The sequence below is a fragment of the Leiobunum rupestre genome, chromosome 10 (genome assembly GCF_980474605.1).
Source record: "Leiobunum rupestre chromosome 10, qqLeiRupe1.1.hap1, whole genome shotgun sequence".
In the NCBI taxonomy this organism is placed as follows: Eukaryota; Metazoa; Arthropoda; class Arachnida; order Opiliones; family Sclerosomatidae; genus Leiobunum; species Leiobunum rupestre.
The window spans coordinates 34,380,756-34,406,156 of NC_143393.1; the positions used below are offsets into that span (position 1 = coordinate 34,380,756).

Sequence of the window (25,401 nt, forward strand, 5' to 3'; positions counted from 1 at the left end):
ATCTATTATTTGAACCCAAATACTTTCTAGCAGGAAATTTATGAATGTTTTTACAAAAAAGAAAAATCCACCCCTCGAAAAACACAGAGCTGCAGCACAGATTCTAAAGAGTAAAGATGGGACAGGTCCAAGACATTGAAAGTTTCAAAATTTGTACTCCTTAAAATTAATCTAGACAGACTAGGCTGATTCTCTGCTGAGCACAAAGACGAAAGATTTCGGTTTTTAATTTTGATTTTTTTTTGTGTGATTTTCTGAAATCGTAAATACCCCATTCTCCGACGGCGACTAGGTGAGATTGCATCATCATAAAGTAATTTCATAGTGAGTATTAAACAAAGAATACAGGTGTGTGACGTCATCGTCACAAGTTACGTTAATAAAGTACTGTATTTCACATTACTTTTTGAGACTGCAATAGTCTTATGTTTTAGTTACGTTTTACCATAACTTGAGATTTTTGTACTAAGTAGCCTCGGTCTATAGTATTAGAAAAAGCGCCTTATATAAGTTATATTTTATTTTATTAAAATTCTTTGTATTAGGCTTCAAGTAGTTGTTTACCTTCGAACTACCAGCAGTTTGGTATTGGTGTGATAGGCGGATAGGATTAGTAGCTGTGAAAATTTTTATCTTTCAACTTGTTTTGGTAAGGGTCAAAGGTTTTAATACTTAAAATTATTTAGTTAAGATTTCGAATTGTTATAAAACTATAGTGTTAGCCACTAAAGAATGAAGTTCCAATATAAAGAAGAACATCCTTTCGAAAAGAGAAGAGAGGAGGGTGAAAAGATCAGGAAAAAGTACCCAGACCGTGTTCCAGTAAGATATAAAATTAGACAAATATTATTTTGCCACTGAGCATTTTTTACATTTTTCAATTATTACAGGTAATTGTAGAAAAAGCACCTAAAGCCAGAATCGGTGATTTGGACAAAAAGAAGTATTTAGTCCCATCAGACTTAACTGTTGGACAATTCTACTTCTTAATCAGGAAAAGAATTCATCTCCGACCCGAAGATGCCCTATTCTTTTTTGTTAACAATGCTATTCCTCCAACTAGTGCTACAATGGGATCACTCTATCAGGTACACCAATATGACCTCCTTATAAAACTATCTTCTACTTCTAGCTATTTTCCTCTGGTACACTTGATTTAATGTGCTGCGTTAAGTAACTCAATAAAGTTCTTCACTGAGCAAAAAGAAGTTATTGTATTTTTGGTTATTAGGTCATAATTCCTATTGGCTTCTCTAACCCAGCGGTTCCCAAAAGGTGTTCCGCTGAACCGAGAATTTGTTAAGCCAAAATGAGTTGGGGTTCCCGCCAGAATTGGGGAGATAGTTGAGGGTTCTTTAGCAAAAAAAATTGGGAACCGCTGCTCTAGCCAATAGATCCATCGAATAATGGAAAAAGTGATAAATCATACGCGAAGTAAAACTATAGAACAACTGTTTGAATTGAAATCGTAATTGCCATCAGAAAAAAAACTTTACGATATCATCTTCGGGGCATCCAAGAAAAATATTGAAAATTTAAAACCTCTGGCATGACGATAATCATAAATTTTATGAATTTGTGAGTTACTGAACGCAGCCATGATCTATAAATATTCTTTGCCTTATGTTTTGACCTCAATAGTATTACCATCCCATTGTATAGGTCACATATTTTCTGTTGATTAATTTATGATATAGAACTAATTTCAATTTGTTTATAATTATTTTTTAAGGAGCATCACGAGGAAGATTTCTTTTTGTACATAGCCTACAGTGATGAAAGCGTATACGGAGCTTAATTTGGTTATTTGTAGGGCATTCAGATGAGATAGCTTGGGGGGAGATTTTTTTAAAGCTTTCACCGATGTTTCCACTTTGAACATGACATAAAAAATGTACATGTATGACCGTAACTATGTGTGGAATTTAAATAATTGGCATTACAAATTTTTGGGCTGAGGGATTTCATTTTTTCGTTATAGCTTACCCAAAAAGTTTCAATTCTATTACAGAAACTGCATTTCTTTTAGATTACCTTAAAAAATTGGCCAGTCTTTAAAAAAATATATTAAAACCAAAATGCAAATTCAAATGTACATGAGAAATACCTTGTGTAAATATCCTTTTTTCCTCTCTTTTGTTAGATTTAATTTGTTAGTTTAAAAAATGTAAAATTTCAAGTACATTGTTAGTTGAGTTTTAATCTTGATAGAAAAAGTTGGAAAACATGATTATAGTGCAAAATTATATTTGAAAAATTATGTTTGGCTTATTTCATACACCAACAGCCATATTTTATACATAAAATAAAATTTTGCACTCTGCTTTTGTTTTTCTTCAATTTTTATCTATAATTACATTAATTTTTTTGTTATGAATGTATGATACTTTTGACTTCACCATTTTATTCAATCAGTATAATGTATCAAAATGATTGTGGAATAAAATGAATAATATATATTACATTTTATCTTTCATTTAAGTTACTTTAGAGCATTGTTTATTGGGGTACTTTGTCAAATTGTTGGTTTAAAATTAATGCATGTTTGCTGAAGAAATTAGTTCAATAAAACTTTTTACTAAAATACGCTTTATTTAAAACATTTCAACTTTAAGTTTACAGTCGTAGTTAAGTTTCATGTCTTTTTGTACTTCTTGTATAATAGCCATATACGCAACCTTCCAGCTATCTTTCTCTTCCTTCTTTATATTTCTATTGGTAATAACAATTTAAGTAATTTAACTTATTCTTATAATTTCTCATTTGCCTTTTGTACCTGTGCAAACATTTTATGACCAAATCTAAATGTTCTAGATCATGATTGTCAAGTAAATTCAACATGAAACCAAGGAAAGTGTTTATGTCATCATCAACAGGTTCTGAAAAATAACCATTGAATTAATTTATAATAAAGAAAAAACAAGGGGTGTGTTTTTTGTGTGTTTCAAGTTGAGTTCTGAGATCCTTTAAAATTGGTTTCATTCGAGTCCTGCAAATTAAGACTGTCAAGTTATTTTGTTAAGATGGTCCTGAAAAATGGTTTAGATTCCCACTCAGGTCCTAAATTTATCCCTAAGTTTTAATTTTTTTAAATAATTACTAAATGATAAGATTAAAATTATTATTTTTTTTAAAACTATTAATTTAATTGCCAACTTAAAATTTTTTTAAGGAAACCTTCATCCCTAAATTCAGTCCAGTTCAATTAATTTCTAGGCCTTAGTGAAGGACTCCGGTACAGCCGTTTTGAGTACCAGTACTCGACTCAAACTCGAGTTTTCACACATCTCTAGGAAAACCCAAATTATTTCTTTGAAAAATAATGAATTACCTGAAAATTTTACCCATTCCGCAATGAGTTTCCTTTGGGCGCTGAGGTCAGTCTCTCCACAAAGACTGGCTTTTGGGGTTTTGCTACTATTTCCTTTATTGAATGTTGCTGATGTAGATTCAGTTTTACTCATCATAAAATTACTAATTAAAGTAGTAGGGTTCTTTGAAGGAGATATTGTTTTAGAAGTTAACTTAAGAGATCTCATTTTCGTAGGTGATTTCTTAGGAGAAACCTTTCTTGTTTGGGGGGCCTTTTTGGTTTTGAATAAACTATTAATCTTGGCTTCTTTCTTTGGAGGCCGGTGTGTAGCTAATACTTCTAGCCGGATATCTTCAGGCAGGGCATTGAGGAAGCTTTCATCAATCTGAAAAAGCCCAAAAATTAAAAACTTTAAATAGACTTACATGCAACAAAACTACCTGATCTGCCGAAATCTCTTCTTGAACAAGTGGAACCATACTGCCGATGACTGTAACTTTGTTATTAGCATCATTGGCATCATTCCTCATGTAACTAAACAATGTCTTGGTTGTTGGTTTAACAGATTGTTTATCCTCTGGCTTGTTTTCGACAATTTCAGGTTCACAAGTACCTTGTTTTACAGATAACAATTCCCGTTCTTTTTTATTGCTTAGATCAGCGGTATTTCCTGTTGAAGTAGAAGCAGCGTTTTTAATGTAGTGGAATAGAGTTTTGTTCTGTTGTTTCTTCGTAGCATCAACCGTCATAAGTCTGCTAACTTGAATTCCCATCTGAAAAATATAGAATAAAAAATAAATCAGTCTCATCTTGACAACGTTGAAATAAATAATAATTACCCCTCTGATATCCTGATGAGGAAGTTTCATTTGTTTCAGACAACTGACTGCTTCCCTTCCTATAAGTTCGGCATTGTCAGTTGGAAGATGAACTGTGACAGATTTGGCCACATTATCGCAGATTCCGTGACCCATAAATTTGGCAGTTTCCAAGGGCGCATCTTTGCTACGGACTTTTACTTTCAGAGTAATCAGCTTTCCTTTGGCATTTATCTTTTGTAGTCTTTTAGAAACTTCTTCAGCTAACTCCTTTAGAAATACTTGAGGTTCTTCTGACTAGTCGAACAATGCGTACAATTTTCTATTTAGCTTGAATTCAAAATCTTAGAGGTACTTAATTAGACCAGCATTTATAGTAAAAATACTTTTTCAAATCGCATTCCGTAGTTGATCTCTGCAGAAACTGATTTCCTTACTTTTTCACTTTTAACAACTCTATCATCTTTTCCTCGGCAATGGTCAAATAAAGTTTTACCAGTTTTAGGCCCGAACTCTTTCTGCAAAGTGCTCAATGAAACAGCTTGCAAATCCTCACATGTAACTACGTTTAATGCCTCTAAGCGACTTTGTGTTGCGTAACCAACACCTGAAATAAAATGGTTGCTTTAATTTTCAGTAAAAGATCTTATAATTGATTTTAGCTTACCAGGTAAATTCTTTACTAGTTGTTTTTTCATGAAAGAAGATTCTTCTTGGGGTGTTACCATGAATTGACCATTTGGTTTGGCATTTCTGGTAGCTAATCGCGCAACTAGGATACAACTTCCTGAAAATAAGAGGATCACACGCATTCAATTCAGATATTAACAGAAAACAAAGAATTAAATTAAGAACAAACCTATTCCAGCGGATGCAGTGCAACCAGATTTATTTTTAATTTCTTCCCTTAGAAATGCAGCCAATTCTAATGGGCTTCCGTTTGTAGCTTTCAACACTTCGCTGCAATCTATGAACATCTCATCACAACTAACGGCTTCAATTTCAAGTGTCAAGCTATACATAAACAAATAACACGCTAATTAGAAATACTTATGAAGAGTCATAAATGGTAATCATTCATGTACCTCGCAACAAGATTGTAAAGCGCTTGAGACACTTCATTATATCCTTCAAAGTCGTAAGGAACGAGTTGGAGATTGGGACATCGTTGGAAGGCTTCCCCAATATACATGCCATTTTTAACCTTTAAAAGTATTATTTAATAATTATTGAATATTTTTAAAAATTAAAAAAAAACTAACCCCGCATTGTCTTGCTTCGTAACTGCAACTAGCTACTTCAGATCTCGAGCCAATATTACGAGGTTCATCATTTGATAATTTGTCAGTTTCATCATCAAAATCATCTGTTTCAACAAGGTTTTCGCTATTGTCTTTAGTTTTGGAATTTTTCTGATGTTTATTTTTGTAGAAATTATGTTCAAATTGAGCATTTGCGCCTGTTCTCAGCGGTACGTTATTACTCTTAGCATGAGTCACAGCTACTGGTTTACCAAGGAGTTCTGGATGATTTCTGAGAGCCACAGACACGAAAAAACAATCCATATCCAGATGCATTATTACTTTCTGCTTTTCTGTTAATGCAAAATGTCCAGCAAGTTCAAAACTTTTATTCTGGGCCTTCCAAACCATAAATAAGTCTCTGCCAGGGAAGACACCATTGTGGTTATTGTGGATCATTTTAACATAGTCTTTGAAGTCCGCCGCAGCTGTCGATATGTGATGAAGCCTTGACCGACTGTAATACTCCAATAAAAAATTTGGCTGTCCGGCTTTCACAACTTTTCCACCATTCGTGTTTGGTACTAATGTATCTGTCTTAAGGTCAAAAACTTCAGGCTCTAAACATATACTATTAAAGTTTTCACCACTAGTGCTTGGCATTTCAAGCACTTCATTTGCAGTAGTATCTTCATTATTTGATGTATTTAATTCCGTATTATTATTTGATATATCACTTTCTTCCAGTGGGTCTACTGCAGAGCTAGTGATGCCAACACTGGAATCATCATGTATTGAAAAAGAAATACCGTTTGGCTTACTAGCTGTGCTGATACTGTTTTTTGACTCAAAATCAAGTTTTTTTTGGCCTCTGTCATAATTTGCTGTTCCCGTGTACAGTTGGTAATCTGAGCACGGTAAAAGGGTTCCTTTGGCTATGCTGTCTACAATCCAATCAGGTCTCACTACTTTCTCATCTTTGAGCTTCTTAATTTTGAAATGTGGGAGATTTGTGGCAACAATATGAGTGGTTTTAGAATTGGAATAATAAGCGTGGTACTTTCCACCATGTTCTAGCATCAGCATTTTCAGATCCTCAGCACTCGGTACTGGAAATTGAAGGAATGCAATAATGTAACAGAAAAAAGGAATGATAAATACTGCTGCCTTCAAACAGACCTGTAAAGCCATTTACAAATATTGAAACACCACTGAATATTTGGGACTTCACAGATGTTAAATTTTCATCACTATCAGCCTGAATATCAAACTGTTCATTGAGCTTTTGTTTTTTGGCTTCCATATATCCACCCTGCAATTAAAGGGAAATAAAACTTCCAGGAGTGTTAACTTAAAAATGAAAACTAGAATTTGGAGGAGTGACATACCCATTGTTCAAATCCTGTTGGATTTAAATTCAATTTATGTTTCCAAGCCTTCACAGCCATCTTAATAATTTAGTTCCTCTACCTCTTGTATAATGTCTACATACACAAAATATATATCAATTAATGACTGTCCCGCCAAAACCAAGTGGTATTCAGTGATGTCAAGTTGCCAAATTGAAATTTCCCTCACAGGGACTTAAAATTTCCCTTTTTGACCAAAATGTTTCCTAGTTTCTTTATTAGCCTTCAGAAAGTGATATTTAATACCTTGGAGTAGAGAAGTTGACTGGAGGGGAAATTCCCATATCTGTAGCATTGAGTCTCTTCCCCCATCAATTCGGCCTAAGCCCTCCCAGCATGCACTGCGTTTTTGGTAGGGGCCTACGTTTTACCTTACTCTAGCGACGAAAAAGAGAGTTATTTCCAAGGGTGTTGTGAATATTTGATCTTGATTTTATAGAACCAACTTACCAAGGCCGAACAAACCGTTAAAAGTTTGAACTTAGAGGTTTGAATGGCAAATTTGTAACAATCAAAATTATGTTTTATAGACGGTATTATATAGTTTAGCCATTGACATAGTTAGAATTGTTCATACTGAAAAAGTACTGCTGTTATAAAAATTGCAAATGTGATTCAATTAATAATTTTAATTTATAAAAGAGAAAAAAACTTGTTAGGCCTTGGTTTATAGTACAATATTAGATAATAGAACAAAATTTACCTTTATTTTTTTTTAATAATTTTGGAAAATTTGATATATGTGTGATCATGTTGGTATCCAAAAAAATTTAAACTAAAACAATCCATTATAAAAAGAACTAATACAATGGGAAATAAAAAATTAATTCTAAACTACTCCAAGCTTCAAAACTAAAGCATGGCGAATATTTACAATTGTATTTCAATAAAAACCCGAATGAGGGCGACACTAAGGCGCCCCTACCGCGGAACAAAGGATTCTGGGTAACGTTGAGCTTACAGACTTCCCACCCTCTTTTCCCCTCCAGTCAACTTCTCTCCTCCAAGTTAATACATAGCGCCTTCTAGGTAACCAATTCTTTCTTTCTTTATTTACGCACCAAAGCTGCCACTTGCTGCTTATAGGCACCATAGAGGAATAGCCCTGGAGTGGTATTGACAGTTCTGATTGGGATAAGCACTGACATTCCTCTTCAGAAATCACGTAAAGGGGGATGTAGAAACGGGGAGGTATGTCGAGGTAGACTTTTATCTATTCATACATTCCAACAAAGGCAGGGCGATCATGGCGCGATCTACCGGTTAGGGTTTGAATTCTTTAAAAAGTCTACCTAGACTTCCCCCCCCCCCCGCCTCGAACTGGCACTACGCTATCGGATTTAGCGCCTTCTTTCCTTTCCCCTCCTCTACTATTCCTCCATGTAGGCACTCAAAAATATTTGGTTACAGAGAATACAAACAATATGAATACAGTAAAACGTTAAGCACAGGAGAGGGCATAGAAATCTCATAGGTAACTAGAATGCTGCCGTGTAACTGGCAAATGGGCCAAACGCCGTGGCAGACGATTGCCAGATCTCAGCCAATCAGAGCTCAAAGAGTGGTTCTGCCAAGAATTTAATGTCACCAGAGAGAATGACGTGACCTATCTCCCGCGAGAGTAGCGGATCCAAGGAGTATTATTATCCTCCTTGGCGGAACCACTCTACGGCCTCTCATTGGCTGAAGGTTCAAGGCGAACTGGCGTCAAGCTCGGCCGTAGGCGGCAGCATTCTAGTTACCTATGAGATTTCTATGGGAGGGGGTAAGATAGAAGCGTAGGGTACAGGCGAAGGAATGTTTTGAGGGTAGAGACACTAAGTCGTGAGGGAGGGAATTCCAAATGGAGAGGGTGCGGTGTGTAAAATGGCGCTGGCGGTAAGAAGTGTTAACGCGAGGTAGGAATAGTTTTTTGTTGTGTCCGTGGGTGGAAGTCAAATGTGGGCGCTCAAAAAATTATCCTTCATGAAGGAAACTGGAGCCTGACACAATCGAGAATAGTTCGGTTAGGTCATTTGCTTGATGTCTTTCTTGTAGCGTGGGAAGGAACTGTCGGCGATCGTCAGCCGAGACATCGCGCAGCTGAGGGACAAGCTTAGTGAGCCTATTTAACGATTTGTTTATGAGGGTAATGTCCTTCTTGAAATGTGGGGACCAAATTGGTGACGCGAAGTCCAGTAGTGGAAGGATAAAGGTTTTGAAGAGAGTCTTGATCAGTTTCGGGGACTTGAAGTGAAAAGTCCTCCGGGTCATGCCAGTAAACATGTTTATCTTTTTGGCCACAGTGCGGCAGTGATCGGAGAAGGACAGCTTCTCATCAATGTGAACTCCAGGATCTCGGATGCAGCTCGTTGGTGGTATGGCTTGGCCCCCCAGATAGTAAATGTGACGAGAGTTGTTTCTGCCAAGATGGAGAACGTTTGATTTGGCTGCATTGAACGAGAGGCCAGCCTCAGTTGCCCAGGCTTCTACCCTGGATAGGTCAGACTGGAGTTCAACGTGGGATGTGCTGGTCGAGAGTACGTGGATTAGTTTTGTGTCGTCTGCGAATAAACTCACTAGGGCATGGTGGACAGAAGCTGGTAGACTATTGACGTAAATGGCAAAGAGCAGGGGGGCCAATACCGAGCCCTGCGGCACCCCACTGGTAACAGGACGAGAAGAGGACAGCCCGTTGAGAACGTTGGGTCAGGAAGGCCTGTATCCAGCGAAGGGGGTAGCCTGAGATATCCGCTGCCTGGAGACTCCGGAAAAGTTGGTGATGGGGGACGGTATCGAAGGCCATCTGTATGTCGAGGTAAATCACGTCAACGGTGTGCCCAGATTCTAGGGCAGAGGTCCAGGAGTTTGATGCTTCCAAAAGGTTCGTGGTACAAGACCGTTTGGGTAGAAAGCCATGTTGATTTTTCGAGAAGAATGACGAAGCCATCAGGTTTTGCAGTAGAAAGTCTTTGACGAGTGATTCTAGGAGTTAGACCACCTGACAAGTAAGATCGGGACTGATGGGCCGGTAATTTTGCGGTTTGGTTGGTTCCCCTTTCTTTGGGATAGGAGTGACGTAGGGCGTGCGGCAGTCCTCGGGAACAAGACCCGTGCTCAAACTTAAAGACCGAGAGCGAATTTCCACCACTCTTATCCTGTACTTAATTTTTTAACGAGTGACAACTGATTGGCATCTCTGACAACTTAAGTGACAGCTTGAGTGACCGCCTGGACAATTCCATGTATTGTAGCTTACCTCTTTTTTTGATGCTCATTGTATATATTCTATTCAAAAACAGTCAGAGCCGTCGGTCAAGCTGTCGACGCTGTCACTCAATTTTGTGGGGGTCTAAATTCGCGCACGAGAAAATGGAATCTCTGTTCTCGGCCTTTAAGTTGAATATGTACGTCAAAGGGCCGGCAATATTGGTTGCAGTACGTTTTAAAAGATTAGGGTGAATGTTATCAGGGCCAGGTGCCTTAGCTGAATTTAGGCCTTTCAATATTAAACTATACGCCCCAAATTTATCTTAATACATTTCATTGCTTTATATGTAATATAATAATTAGCTGAAAAACAGTACGTTATTACACAAAATAATTATTTTTTTACTTTTCCCCATTAGTTTAATCAACAGAGTTAGATGACTAGAAACTAGAAATTATTAGATTAATTGTAATTGGTTATATAATTTCTCACACTGCACGCGACCACAGTCACCATTCCGAGGAGCAGATGAGTCCTCGATAATAAACCGAAAAAGTGGAAAGCAAAATTGCAGGGCGGACAGGTTAATAGAAAACATTAAGCTTTCTTGCTAAAATTACTCTCTTTTAATATTTTCATAAAATTAAATCAATTATTTTAAATATTGTGATTATTTAGATTAGTAGCTTCACTTTAAAATCACCCTACGTCGAATTTCCCTAGATTTCGCAAATTTTTAGTCTGATTTCCCTTTTCCCTTTTTGGATTTTTAGGGGTAAACATTTCCCTAGATCTGGGAAATTTCCCTCGACTTACCATCACTGGTGGTATTATTATTTTGCCAATGGTATTTGCCATTTGCGTCAAGTGAACAAGAAAGTTCCTTGTATTAAAATATTTTAAGGCAAGACCATGGGGTGCGTTGAGTCGCTGGAAAATGTTAAAAACCGATTGCGATTTTTCAGAGGTGCATCGTGACGTCAGTACCAGTTGTACGGAATTTTTGTCACGTGTGATTTCACCGATGAGCAACGATACCACATCGATGCCATCGATGGACATTACGAATAGTAGTGACATCCATAGAAATCGGATAACAAACTAGAACGATTTTTGAAATTTTGTCGCGTGGTCCGATTATAACTTTTAAAAAACTCTGCCTTTGGCCCATGCTTTTCGTTTGGCTGGCAACGAAAGTTACGCCATCTGCGCCACACTGGTGAACTAACACTCTATTTCGCCCATAGAAATAGAAATGAGACTAGAAGCACGATTAGATTGTGGTGAGATGTACGAGTAAGAAGGCTGCCATGAGAGTGGAAATAGTTAGAAATAGTTTTCTTTTTACCATAATTTCCAATCGCTAAGAACGCACTAGAAAACGCGTTTCTTTCAAATCATAGAAAGCTAGTTTTTTTAAATAAAAAATGAAGAATGGTTAATTAAATATTTTGGGAGTAATTACTCAAACAAAACATATCTTTTCACAGGTTACTGTTAGAAATAGTTGTTTTACCCGCAATGATTAAGGGGGAAACCGGTACACAGTAATTGTTTATCGTGAATATCTACGTTAGTATTGTATGTACGGCTATAAACCCAATTACGAACATTAGGGCCTAGCTATTTCGCATTCGTGGTTTGAACGTTTGACAGTCTGTTACAAAAGTCTTCGACAAAGGGAGTTTTTGCATTTTTCTTGAATTTTCTCGAAACGTGTAAGCGATAGAAAAATGAAACCTAAAGCAATTATAAATATTTTTTTATTTTCTTTCACGTGGAGTTATCGGTTTTTTCAAAGCGACAATAGTTTCGGCGGTAACGCAAGATGTCGTTTTTGCCAACTTTTTTAATAATGGAATAACGCCCCTGAAACCGACATTTTCGGATTCAGGGTGGTCGATTCAAATATCGAAAGTGTCACTGTCATCACTCTACGACCAACGGTTGAGGAGCTATAGTCGGTTGCAATTTTGGTTTTGATTTGCGAAAAACTACAAGACGTAAAATGTCGCTTTTTGGCATTCCTTCCGAATATTGAGAGAGTCTCAACAACAATTAATATTGTATAGGAACGTCTTAGAAAAATAGGCTTGACGAGAATGGAAACAATAAATGTAAAAAATTGGTGTAGAAAACTATGATCACTTGTTGCCACCATTTAACTCCATCAACCGATTCCGCCAAAGTTTGTTTTTACCACAATTAACATAATATCATAAGTATGACACTTCATGACAACGTTTCGTCAGTATGTGTTTAAAAGTAAAATGTTGTGTTTGAGTTAACGATCGCGTAGCTTTTCAACGCAGAGACCATGGAAAGTGTTACAAATGTTTTTCAAAAATCTATAAAAATCTTTATTTCCTCCCGAAACGCGTCTTACAATTTGGCGCCTTCGTTGACTTAAAACGCGCCCGCCGCTCTTCATGTAACCGCGTTTAAAATTTACCACCCAGCTAACTCTCGTTATTTATGCAATAAATCTCTTGAAAATGAAGCTACTGTGAACGTTGTGTGAGATAAAATGATGGGAAAGTCGGAATAATGGGTCACTTCAATTTAAGTTCATATTTACTGCCGTAAGGATTAAATTCACAAGATCAGTATCAATGCTTTGAAAAGAAAACACGACACCGATGAAACTGTTCGACATGTAGAACGCGAGCGAATCAAACGAATAATAAACTATATTTAATACTTTAAATTAGTATATACATTGTGTATTATTTTAACGCTAAATGTAGGCCTCAGAGCCAGCAAGAATATACTTGGTTAGTACCTTATTACAAAAGTACATCTAATTTTAAGTATTATAAATAGTTAGGCCTATGCGACCAAGGTAAAATTCCCAAACAAACAGAGAAACCTAACTAGCCCTAAATACGGTAAACTATTTTTTACCTCTCCGAGGGTACTATGTAACCTAGGAGGGGTTATACAATCACCTTGTCTGTGTTCTAAATTGTTGGAAAACTGCCGTGATGGTGAGCGTTAACGGATAATATTTTCGTTTCGGGTTTTTTGGTGTTTAGTTCGTCAACGCTCACTGTCAAGACAGTTGTGACTTGGTAGTGTTTTTCGAGATGTTGCGATTGTAATGTGGATGTGTATTGTGCACTTGTGAAGTGTTGTGTTTTTGTAATGTTTGTGTGGTTGGTGTTTCGTTTGCGATCTACTCTCCAACGTCTATGTATTGACTTTTCGGACGGACCGTATGCTGAGGGTTACGATAAACGTCTCAACGTCCACCAAATGTTGACGGTATACGTCCTATTATCAATTTGCGATCGCATCGGACGGGTTTTGAACCCGGATCCATCTGCATGGCAGATGAGTGCTCTACCAATGAGCCACCGACGCTTGTTTATATTCATAGTATATTTTATTTTAGATATTTATTAATTGTGAAATGTGTAAAATTATTTATTTTACGTTTAAGTAGGAATCGAACCCGTTTTAACAGTTTTGGTTTAGCGTAGCTATAGTGTAGTGAGGCGACCAAAACCCCTCCGAGGAGAGGTAATATTACGGTCTTGACCGACTTGTTTAATAATAAAGATAAGTTACAACAATTATTCAAAAGATAATCTATCATCTCGTAAAATAACAAAGAAATGCTGTATTTACCTTTCGAAAAAGTTGAATCCGTAAACCACATCTTGCTTTGTACTTACAGCCAAATCCGTTAAAGAAAGTGGAAAACACCACTAATGAATCAACAACACCTGTAAATGGTTAGTGCCTACGTTATTCACATAGTAGACCCATGGATGTATTAATGAACGCAGTTCATTGGTACATCCATGGTAGACCTGATCACTAGTTAAAATAAGCTTCGTGCGCGCGGTGTAGATGGTGTTACTGTCGTTTTAGCCAAGAATCTAATCGGTGGTCTGCCAGCCGTTCGATTAAGCGTTCTAGTTTGTTATCCGATTTCTATGGTGACATCAGTAATTTTTTTATTTTTTAAATTAATCAATCTCTGTTAATCTTCTATAGGTGCTTCAAAGTTGTAGCTTCTATTTTCACGAGTCATAGAAAGTAAATTAACATTATTAATTACTTTTATCTAGTTCAGCTATAATTATCTAAACGTGCTATACTGTTTATCTTCTCATACGTTTTCGAGAGTTATATTTGCATATCGGATATTTCCTCGAACACCTATTATCTTAAAATATAGTACCCAGTAAAAAGTGATTTTATCTAAAGGTAAAAATATCTGTATCTAGATAATAGGTACATTTTAGATACACATAACGATTCCTATGTAGTGTGAGTAGCGACACGAAATTTAACAGAACATTTCAAAGAAGAGCAGGCATAGACCGAATATCAAGAAAGCTAACTCAAGACGTTAAATCGACCGATAGTTAGATTCAGAAAGCCAGTGGGTGAAAATTTGCGTGAAGTGAAGTCCAACTTCCCCCCTCAGGCCCGGCATTAGAGAGTGCGGGGCCCTAAGTAGTGAGAAGGGGCCCCTTCTCTCAACGCCATTTGAGGAAAAAAGAGGGGGCGCACCAATAAGTGCCGCTAAGTACGGGGTGAAACAAAAACCCCCGCTAAGTGCGGGATACCAATAAGTGTTGCTAACTGCGGGATCCCAAAATATGTCGCTAGTACAGGGAGAACCAAAAACCCCCGTTAAGTGCGGGATACCAATAAATGTCGCTAACTGCGGGATACCAATAAATGTCGCTTACTGCGGGATACCAATAAATGTCGATAACTGCGGGATACCAATAAATGTCGCTAATTGCGGGATACCAAAACATGTCGCTAAGTAAGGGGGAAACAACAAGTTGGCAAGCCAAAATATACCTCTCCTCGGAAGAATGGTCCCTAGTGGTAATAATTTCTCGACACGACCCCCAAAGATATCTCCGCAATTCAGAGTTATTTACGAAAAACGTATTCTCGGTTCAAACCCTGCCCGGTGTAAAATTTTAATTTTAATTTAAATAATTGAGACGAAACAATCGCGTTTAATTTATTCAGAATATTATAAATTAAGTAGTTACAACAGCGAGTTAGACTTACTAAAACAATGCACAATTGAATTTAACCCTTTTTACAGTACATGTTTATCAGTTGAATATAATACTAAGCAAATTTTAATGAAAGAAATATCTACAGATGGTAATTGTATTTTTCTTGCTTACGAAATACTTGCCGCATCTTTAACGCTCATTTTATTTCAACACTCGTAGACTTCCAGTTGACGTTGTGACACATACCGCATGAAAAAGACCAATGCCGTCCAATTTCCAATATCACACCCAGGAAATCATTGACTGCGTTAGAAATCGTAGATATCCAAATATCCACACCAAATATATTTACAAGAAGCAAAAACCTTACCATCAACAAAGCACAGAGAGCCACTTGACTAACCGCCAGCTCTTAAAGCAATAAACGTTAAATTATCGTCTTTGAATTAACACAACTATATATAGGTCGTTCATAATACCCGTAAATAAATAACAAAAAACTAACAAAGTAGACCACCCACAGGGTCTACCCTTTAACCCTCTTATCTCGGCTGACTGCGCTAAAACAAGATTTAACCTTTAAAATTTCATTCGTAAAAAAACCAGATTAGGCCTTCATAAATTCCTTAATAAAAAAAGACTTTATTACCTATTATGCTTACGATGCGTGTCTTAATTTCAGTGAAATTAAGCAGCTATCGGTGGTTCTGTGGTAGAGCGCTCGACTGCCAAGCCGAAACTGATCAAGACTCTCTTCAAAACCTTTATCCTTCCACTACTGGACTTCGCGTCACCAATTTGGTCCCCACATTTCAAGAAGGACATTACCCTCATAAACAAATCGTTAAATAGGCTTACTAAGCTTGTCCCTCAGCTGCGCGATGTCTCGGCTGACGATCGCCGACAGTTCCTTCCCACGCTACAAGAAAGACATCAAGCAAATGACCTAACCGTTTGGTCCATTTGCCAGTTACACGGCAGCATTCTAGTTACCTATGAGATTTCTATGGTTTTCTCTGCTGTACGATTTTTCGCGTATCCGGTTTTGACGTTTAATCAACGAAGTCATCGTTTGATTATTTCGTTGATTAACGGTCACGTGATGTCGCAGCATGGAGAAAGGCTAACTACAGACGCCGCAACAAGATCCTACAACACAGGCTGCGTTCAGTTACTAAATAATTTTCAGATTGCTAACGTGACGTAATACAGTTTCCTTCCCTGAAGGCAGTGATGGGCACTCTCCTCTCACTGTGAGATCAGTGGGAGCAATTGAGAGGAGGTGAGATGCGCTAAGCTTCCAATGGAGAATAGCGTGAGATGAGTTTCCAAGCTATGAATTTAAGTGAGAGTAGAGTGCGTGGAAATAAAAAATTTCAAAGAATATATTTGGAGTGTGAGCGTGGTTAATTTAATTAGTGAAATGCGATGAGAGGAGATCAGCTAAAAAGTTAGTTTGCGGTGGTGAGAGGAAAACCAAAACAAAGGAAATATAAAAACATGACCTTCTTGGAAATAATTATGTAACTTTGGACAATAACAAAGCCCAAACGTACAATAACATAATATGCTGACGTTAGAAGGCTATAAAGAAGATAAAGACCGTAAATCTAATGTGGCCACCGGTCAGCGATGGTCGTTGTTCTACCCCTGTGAGAACAGTGTGAAAATCTGAGAGGTGAGATGCGCAAAACTTCAAAAGGAGAGGAGCGTGAGAGTAGTTTCACAAAGTATGCATTTCAGAGAGAGGAGATTGAAAGGATATATTTTATGACTTCCATAAACGGAAAAGAGCGTGAGAGGAGATCAGATTTTTCTACAAAACTAGCGAGAGTGTTTGCGAGAATCGATTAATTAGTGAAATTCGATGAGAGGAGATGATATAAAAAGTTAGTTTACGGTGGTTAGAGGAGATGAATTTGAGTTTAAAATTTTATTAACGGGAATGAGGTGGAGTGAGAGTTATCACAAAATTTTGAAAATGCCCATCACTGCCTGAAGGCAGTGCTTCTCCCTCCATGGCGATACGATTTTAACCATGTCCTTTAATAAAACCATTCATGGAGCCAAAAATAAATAGACATATTTATTTTTGATGGAGCTCCATGATAAAACCCCACGGTCTGCATTTATAGGCCTAGTATTTGGGCCTGCCTAAAAAGAATGAATAGAATAAATAGAATAAATCCGATATGCTGGAGATGCTGAGTGTGCCAGGTAGGACGATACTTATTCTATTTATTCTAAATGCGGGAATGTTCATTCTTTTTGCCTGTTACTGCTAGCTAAGAAATTAATATTTAAACCATGATTATGATTAAACTAAAACCAACTTTCGAAATGATTAAAAACGTGTAATACCAATAAAGCTAAGTAAAATGCATTGTCATAAAGGTAAATAAAATATTTACATTCGATTTCGTCGTTTATTGTAATCTAGGCCATTTCTTTGTGTTTATATCGCGGGAATTTAAACTAATTTTAGAGTTTATTCTAAGGCAAGGGAATCTAGACAATTATAATTTATTCGAACCTAATAGCAAGGGAATCTAGACTAATTTATTTTTATTTGAAGTCCTATAATATTAATAATAATTCTAATAATAATGATAAATATAATAATAAGTAAGTTATTTATTCTAGAGTGTAAAAAATGTTAATGTCCACGGAATGGTTTTAAAAATATAGCGAATTTATTCTATTTATTGTAAATCCTTTTGGGTAGGAAATATGGCGTCTCAGCGATTTATCGTGCTTCACATTTATTCCATCGCTTTTTCGCTACTTCCCATTTGAATACCGGAATTATTTTTACGCCATCACGAAGAGGGGTATATTTCGTGGTAGTTTCATAAATCTCCACCCCACCGTTTTAAAAATATAGCGAATTTATTATATTTATTCTAAATCCTTTTGGGTAGGAAATATGGCGTCTCCGCGTTTTTGCGTGCTTCACATTTATTCTATCGTTTTTCCTTACTTCCCATTCGAATACCGGAATTATTTTTATGCCATCACGAAGAGCGTGAAGAGGGGTATATTTCGTGCTAGTTTCGTTAAATTGCACGGACCGGTTTTAGAAATATAGCGATATTATTCTATTTAGTCTAACGCGTTTTTCGAATGGCTTTTTCGTTGTGCATGTTTTACGCTATCCACTAGATGGCGACACTATCGCCAAGAGCGCATAAATTATTCTGTACCCGTGGCGGTTTATTCGAATTATTCTTCAATTACTTTAACGTAGACTTCACATTTAAACGAAAAATAATAAATGTTATATTTTTACGTTTATAATTAAGTGATTCGCAGCATTTTAGTTACGTAAGAAATTTCTATGCATAGAAGAAATATAATTTTTAAGTAACGTTCGATGATAGTTCTGTGGTTTTTTTGATAATCAAGTGTTTTTAAACATTTTGCTGTGAAAAACCCAAAAGACTTGTTTAAACGGAAGAGAAAGTACAATTTTCACCCATATCTTTCTTTGAAACTTATTCTATCGCGTTTTGGCTTCTTTTCTTTCCCGTTTTATTCTACCGGTTAATCTCGTTTAGTCTACGCTTTTTCTCATTAATAATTATAATATTCTTTTTATAAATCCCTTTCCAAAACTAACTTTTCTTCAAAATGCTAATAAATAATGAATAAAAAGTCTTAATTTTTATTTTAAACATCAAATTATTTTAAACATTTATTAAACTAATAAAAAACAAAAAACCACAGATTTAATATGAACTAAATGTCCACCCCGATCCGGGACCTCGTTTTGGCCGCCCCGACCACCGCGTCCGCTGCGCCCACCCCGGCGACCTCCTCGGTTTCCTCTTGGTCCACCTCTCTGAACCAAGTGTTGTGTCTGTAATAATGAAGATTAAGATTAGACGACCCCTCAGTCAATTTTAAATAGATGCGAGAGTCTATAATTATTCTTACTAATAACTGGACTCTGGAAACGTTGGTTGAAATTTGTTGGAGAGCCACATCCAACGATGGTCCAAAGAGGTGGACGTCCATTGGAGGGTATTCGGCCACTAATAGGGCCTGTCGTGCCGCTTGGGACAACGGCTGACCTCCAATACTTAAATTCATTATAATATTTCGGCGCCTTTGCATGCTCGTTAAATTTTATGGCATTTCCCCCTCTCTCGCTCTTTTTCGTTACAAACATCTTACGTTTAAAGGAATCAAGAAATTTCCAATCCTATCACAACAATTACATATTTCAAACCTTTTTAAAGTAATAGATTAACCAAACATCAATTCAAATTAGGAAAAACTAAACAGTATCATTAATGGTAAATTTAATATAAATTCTGAACGACCGTTTAGTCAACTGCGCTGTAATATTTTTGATTAGCAGCCCATACTCATTGCGGCTTTGCACTTTGCGGCTTTACACTTTGCGGCTCTGCACTTTGTGGCTCTGCACTTTGCGGCTCTGCACTTTGCAGAATTGCTCTTTGCGCCTTTGCACTAATAATAACAATGATCTAAGAGGGGTTGTAGTCCACCGTTCCGGACGGTACCAAAATGAATATCTGAGGGGTTACCCGAAATGGAAATTGAAATCCTTATTGCAGGCTCGCAAATCGTGCGATGTCAAAAATTAAAATTTTGTATCTCAGATTTTCCTTGGTTCAGGAAATTGTTCCCTTAGAAAAAATAATAATAAAAATAATAAGTGATTCGCGTAAATACTCTTTAATATTAAATCAAAACTGTGGCGTAGGTGGAAAAATGACTTCATTTCAGTGAACAGAGAAAATACACGCTGCACCCCATTCGTTTCGTGATTCCCGGAAGAAAAACCACTCCCCATAGCTTTCCACGGCTAAGGGGGCGGTTTGTCACAATTTACATACTGGTGCACTGGGCTAGAGAAACCTATATCACCAGTGGTCTAATCATCCACTGCACACAAAAAATATTGCCGTAATATTGACAGCAAGCTGCAGTCAGCTTAGATGCCAGCAGTTTACTGTATTTAAAACTGCCAGCATTGGCTGTTTTTTTTTACAATTTTGAATACGCTGTTTTTTTTACAATGTTGAACACCCTGTTAATTTTACAGCTAACACATTCGTTATATTTACTATAAGACTTCCGTTTTTTAAGCATTTCTGGCCAACGTTTTTAACACGGCAAAGATAAGTTAAAGTTAAGGTACCTGCTGGTTTCTTAACAGTAACGTTAAATGTACTTAAAACAGTATGTATATGTAATAACCAGTATCAGAGCTGTTTTTTTACAGTAAGATTAGACATATTTTTAACGGGCAGTTATGTTAATTTTAAAATTCGTGCTGGTTTTTCAACAGTAATCTTAGTTGTATTTATAACGGTACAGATGTTACAGAGATAAGGGAGGCGATCTACCGATAAGGGGGCACTTGCGGGCGGGGGAAACGGGGGTGAAACGGGCCCCTGTAGGGGCCCCATTTTGCGGCAATATTCGGCGGGGTCAATAGGTTAGATGATTTACGATGTTACCCTCATTGTAAGTTATCTGCCCCTACGGCGGTGTGGACAACGATGTTATGCAAACAGCTATAAACCGTTAAATAGGGGAAATGGGGGTGAAACAGGCCCCTGTAGGGGCCCCATTTTGCGGCAATATTCGGCAGGTCAAAAGGTTAGATGATTTACGATGTTATAAAACCTGGGTCAATAGGTTATCTGCCCCTATGGCGGTGTGGACAACGATGTTATGCAAACAGCTATAAACCGTTAAATAGGGGAAACGGGGGTGAAACAGGCCCCTGTAGGGGCCCCATTTTGCGTACATTTTCGGCAGGTCAAAAGGTTAGCTGATTTACGATGTTAGCTGATTTACGAGGTTATACCACCTCATAAAACCTGGGTCAATAGGTTAGATGATGTCGCTATGGCGGTGTGGACTGACACGATGTTATGCAAACAGCCGTTAAATAGTTTCCGTCAAAACCTATCCGTCATAGTGAATGTCGGGCCTAGGGCACCTGTCTTTCGAGTTGGTAATAAATAGGGTTTTCGCCGACAAACACTTTCAAACACTTTCGGGCCCCTAAGGGTTGTAAAAGGGTACCGTAAAATTATATAGCGGGCGGTCATCGGTAAAAGTGTTTTGGAAAAAAAGGGCAGAGAGTGTATACAAATTATAAGGTTTTATTTATACATTCAAAGTTACAGTACATTAAGCGGATTAAAAAAAACGTTTACAGATAAAACAATTTAGTTTTAATATATTTATGGTTTGTAGATACCATAGCGAACAAATTGTACAAGTTAAATACGCAAAACATATTTTGGTTGGCAACTGTTTCTTTAAAATCTTCAATAATTTTAAATGCTGTTACGTAATTGGACGCGTAGCGGACAACGGTATCATACCTTTCATGTTCAACGGATAGAAATAAATTATTGGGTGCGCATGGTTCTTTATACAATATTTCGTAAATTTTACGATAATTATCGGTTATAACGTAACCCATTAATTCAAAGAGTTTTTGGTTCACTTTAAGGAGTTGAATGTGCGAATTAATGAAATATTTGAGTCTATCCAATTCTCGAGTTTCCGGCGCTTTGATTACCACCGACGCTTCGGATATCGTACTTTGCAAGGTTAATTCTTTTTGGCCAGACATGGCGGCGGTCACTAGCGCATCAGATAGCGGGAACGGTGATCGAAAGGGGAGCCTTTGTGGATCATTTATTTGTTCCCAGTGGCCGTATAAATCATCCCAGGCGCGCGAAGACATCTCAAAGACCTGGTGTGTGATTTTATTGCATAGAGCTACAGATATATCGAGTTCAGACGTAAACCCCGTAGTAACGAAAAGCTCGGATGAAAGTGAATACCGAGGGTTAACTTTCCGCTGAGTCGGATCAAATTTAGACATTTTAGTAGGCCCTGGAACGTTATCTACACAGCTTCGTTTAGACATGATGCTCGAGAAACGGTTTGTAGTGTACTGCCGATGGATGACGGGGGTGAATGTCTTATATATAGATAATAATTTGATGACGTAATCAGGATGACGTAATGGGTTGACTCAATGACTCACGCGATTAGTCAAATTTTGCGGTGTTATGTGTATAGCGACGCCCATATTGGTAAACCAAAGAGATAGAAATTCTACAAGTCCCATTAAAAGTAAAATCAACGCGATTAGTAATGCGTTTTTAGGATTGTTCGCGATAAGGCGAGTAACGGGAGAGGCGGGATCGTCCCTATTCGGTAGGGGTGGTGGAATCATCTGACATGATGTTATGCATACAGCCAGTAGCTATAAACCCGAGTAATTGGGCCCCTACGGCATCTGTCAAACACTTTTCTCCACGTGCGAGTGGTGTTATGAAATAAATCCAAATAGTTCAATGGGTCGAGCCTTTTGTGTATCTATTCATAACTATTTTCACCGACAAACACTTTCCCCTTGTAACATTATTTTCAAACACTTTCACGATGCGCAAAGCTATCTGTCTTACGGAATATCGGCCCTAAGGGGTAAAGGGTAGCTAGAGAATGGCCCTTACCCCCCCCCCCCCCCCAGCGCGTAAAATAGACACAGCGGGTGTCTCCTCTCGCTAGCTAAAAGTGTCGTTTTTACATCAGGTGTGGATTCTTCGCGCTAAAATGGTTATAACAAACGATTGTTCCCATCAAAAATGTAAAATCCATCTCCGCTGTTCTCGGATGAGGACGTAGCCATGTAAGTTTTTATCAATTTTTATATTTTTAGCTTGGTGATCTATTCCAAAATTAAATGGTAACCACGTATGCGTAACAATTTCAATATGCAAGATACTCGAGAATGGTGAAATTGTCTATATTTAAATTTAAAGTGCGAAAACTATATTAGTATAGTCGAAATGTATTTTAACGTATTAAAATAAAAATTCATCTTTCTGACAAGAGTCTTACCCATCATACATACACCATCTAATCTGGAATCTATGTTTAACAATTGGAGGAATTCGTGTTTACGATAGGTTCTTTTTAAACGTAACTTAGTACATTAATTGAGTATTTTGAAATATTTTAATATCGGAATTTTTTTTGATGTATTAAAAGTAGAGTTAAGATGCTTTTATAGTATTTTCTATGTATTTGCATATCTGAACTTGCGGTTCAATTTTGGGTACATGAACCACTTACACGCTAATGATATTAAAATGAAGTTTAAAAATATTTCCATTTGACCGAGTCCCTCTTTTTATATCCGCAAAGTACTGAACGATTCTATCTTATGGATTTAAATAGTTATAACAATCATATCTATTAGTACAATTACAACATTTGAGAAAGACACTTTTCCCATTGTGAAAGTGGAATACAAAATAAGAATCACTTCAATTTAAAACGCACTTTAAATTTAAGTATAGACTATTTTACCATTCTCGAGTAACTCTTTTTTTTCTTTAAAAGCTGAAGAAATATTAGAAACGACATCAGTGATCAATTAATTATTTCCGAGTATGACAGACGATTTTTGATATTAAAGAGTCATTTTTCAAAAGTAAGATTGTTTTCGGTTATTTTTTTTTAAAGCTAGCTTAGAAATCACATTATTTTTATATATAATTATTTAGTTGTAATGTTAATTCTTAATTACTGGTAGCCTTCACTAGAAACTATTATAAGAATTATATATGAATTTATAACCAAGCGTGTATTTACCACTAGTGAATGCAATATCAGTCGAAGAATTGAAGAAAGACGGAATCACGTCATTATTAAGAACTGGTGACTACTTCTGTATATATTGTGACGGTTCAGTTTTTCATGTTCCAACTGTCGGAGGGCTAGCATGGTACTGTGACGGATACTCAATCGGTTTGAAGTACCGTAAAGCTGTTTATTTCCAATCTAAAAGAATTCTAAGAATAAGAATTCCTCCAGGTGTATTAAAAGCGTTACCACGCATATATTTGTGTTTAAATTGTGATATGTTAGGCACTAAGAGAGCAGCCAATTTGTCATATTGCGAAGTAACTGGTGGATGTTGTGTATTTCCAAAAATTAAAAAATAATAATAGTATGTGTGTTTTTCTATTATTTTTCCACCTATATTTGGCGTATTGAAAGTTATTTTAACGTATTGAACGTAGAGTCAGGGGGTTTTTATAGTATTTTACTACCTATATTTACATTTTGGAAAGCTTTTTAAACGTATTGAACGTACAGAGTATTTTGCATTATTTATGGTAATAAAAGGTAATTATTGTAGAAAATAAAGGATATTTTAATTAAAACATTTCGGTGATCTATTCCAAAATTAAATGGTAACCCCGTATGCGTAACAATTTCAATATGCAAGATACTCGAGAATGGTAAAATAGTCTATATTTAAAGTTAAAATGCGAAAACTATATTTGTAGTGTTCAATTTAAAAGAAAATTACTTCAGCTTTTAAATGAGATTTTTTTTGTGTATCTACCCTATATCATTTACAAATTATTTTTTTATTCTAATTTAACCATTACCTTAAAAACGTTGCACGTCTGAATATCTTAAAACACGCTTCCCTAAGTCTGACTAGCTCTGTAGGTTAATAATAAAATAGCTAAATATTTTTTGGATTCAATAATTTTGATTCTGAGTGAAATATTTGCATATATTACAGTATTAGTTTGGCTAATTATTTTTTTTTCATCTGCTACCATACTCAATGGGTGAACATAGAATAACATAGGTAATTTTCCACTATATTTAAAGCCAACTTCCCTTACATTTCACTATGAAAACACTGAAGCTTCTTTCAATGCGATAACTTTATTACATGCATTTTTTCCCCCAGAATTACGATTATTGAATCGAAAAAAAATATGTGACCACCTTAGAATTACCCAACACAGGTATTCAGAAGAGATGGTGTTCAATTTAAAAAAATTACTTTTTTGGATCCACCCTATTACAGTTATATAAAACCTGAAATTATTTATTTTTTTTGAATTCTAATTTAACCATCACTTTAAAAACGGTAACTTCCCTTAAATTTCAAACTGAAAACACTAAAGTTTCATGCAATCCAATAACTTTGACTTTTGAAAATTTTTCACTCAGAATCATCACATTAAATGGGAGCCACTCTGTATCGTAAAATTAAAAACTCAAGCAATTTTTTTTTCCAAATTCATTTTTAACTTATCTTAAAACACGCTTCCCTAAGTCTGACTAGCTCTGTAGGTTAATAATAAAATAGCTAAATATTTTTGGGATTCAATAATTTTGATTCTGAGTGAAATATTTGCATATATTACAGTATTAGTTTGGCTAATTAATTTTTTTTCATCTGCTACCATACTCAATGGGTGAACATAGAATAACAAAGGTAATTTTCCACTATATTTAAAGCCAACTTCCCTTACATTTCACTATGAAAACACTGAAGCTTCTTTCAATGCGATAACTTTATTACATGCATTTTTTCCCCCAGAATTACGATTATTGAA

General features: G+C 36.4%; 3 protein-coding genes across 5 annotated transcripts; 1 reads left to right on the forward strand and 2 right to left on the reverse strand.

Moving 5' to 3' along the window:
• The first annotated feature begins 99 nt into the window (after positions 1-99).
• Positions 100-2,462, forward strand: Atg8a (GABA type A receptor-associated protein autophagy-related 8a). Of its 2 annotated transcripts, none has more exons than XM_090159773.1 (5): positions 100-324; positions 546-649; positions 717-822; positions 891-1,088; positions 1,733-2,462. In XM_090159773.1, the coding sequence occupies exons 3-5, from the start codon at positions 733-735 to the stop codon at positions 1,796-1,798; spliced, it is 354 nt and encodes a 117-aa protein (XP_090015899.1). In that variant the 5' UTR covers positions 100-324; positions 546-649; positions 717-732; the 3' UTR covers positions 1,799-2,462. The 2 variants fall into 2 exon arrangements, with proteins under 2 accessions (XP_090015899.1, XP_090015900.1); XM_090159774.1 differs by having other exon boundaries at positions 100-292.
• Positions 2,463-2,586: 124 nt separating this feature from the next.
• Positions 2,587-6,854, reverse strand: Rev1 (Rev1 DNA directed polymerase). Of its 2 annotated transcripts, XM_090160912.1 has the most exons (12): positions 6,761-6,854; positions 6,552-6,684; positions 5,394-6,481; positions 5,217-5,335; positions 4,991-5,145; positions 4,799-4,918; positions 4,518-4,738; positions 4,153-4,428; positions 3,754-4,086; positions 3,332-3,698; positions 2,777-2,879; positions 2,587-2,712 (listed from the first exon to the last, which is right to left on the reverse strand). In XM_090160912.1, the coding sequence occupies exons 1-12, from the start codon at positions 6,818-6,820 to the stop codon at positions 2,595-2,597; spliced, it is 3,093 nt and encodes a 1,030-aa protein (XP_090017038.1). In that variant the 5' UTR covers positions 6,821-6,854; the 3' UTR covers positions 2,587-2,594. The 2 variants fall into 2 exon arrangements, with proteins under 2 accessions (XP_090017038.1, XP_090017039.1); XM_090160913.1 differs by lacking the exons at positions 6,552-6,684; positions 6,761-6,854 and having other exon boundaries at positions 5,394-5,969; positions 6,194-6,390.
• Positions 6,855-8,737: 1,883 nt separating this feature from the next.
• Positions 8,738-9,348, reverse strand: LOC149925497 (uncharacterized). Its single transcript, XM_090161765.1, has 2 exons — positions 9,341-9,348; positions 8,738-9,290 (listed from the first exon to the last, which is right to left on the reverse strand). The coding sequence occupies exons 1-2, from the start codon at positions 9,346-9,348 to the stop codon at positions 8,738-8,740; spliced, it is 561 nt and encodes a 186-aa protein (XP_090017891.1).
• Positions 9,349-25,401: the final 16,053 nt, after the last annotated feature.

Coding starts and splice junctions, on each gene's coding strand:
- Rev1 (XM_090160912.1), bottom strand. CDS start 6,820: ATGGCTGTGAAGGCTTGGAAACATAAATTGAATTTAAATCCAACAGGA. Junction 6,482..6,551: donor ATTTGTAAATGGCTTTACAG/GTCTGTTTGAAG, acceptor TTCAATTTCCAG/TACCGAGTGCTGAGGATCTG. Junction 2,713..2,776: donor GTCATAAAATGTTTGCACAG/GTACAAAAGGCA, acceptor TATTACCAATAG/AAATATAAAGAAGGAAGAGA.
- Atg8a (XM_090159773.1), top strand. CDS start 733: ATGAAGTTCCAATATAAAGAAGAACATCCTTTCGAAAAGAGAAGAGAG. Junction 823..890: donor AGTACCCAGACCGTGTTCCA/GTAAGATATAAA, acceptor CAATTATTACAG/GTAATTGTAGAAAAAGCACC. Junction 1,089..1,732: donor CAATGGGATCACTCTATCAG/GTACACCAATAT, acceptor TTATTTTTTAAG/GAGCATCACGAGGAAGATTT.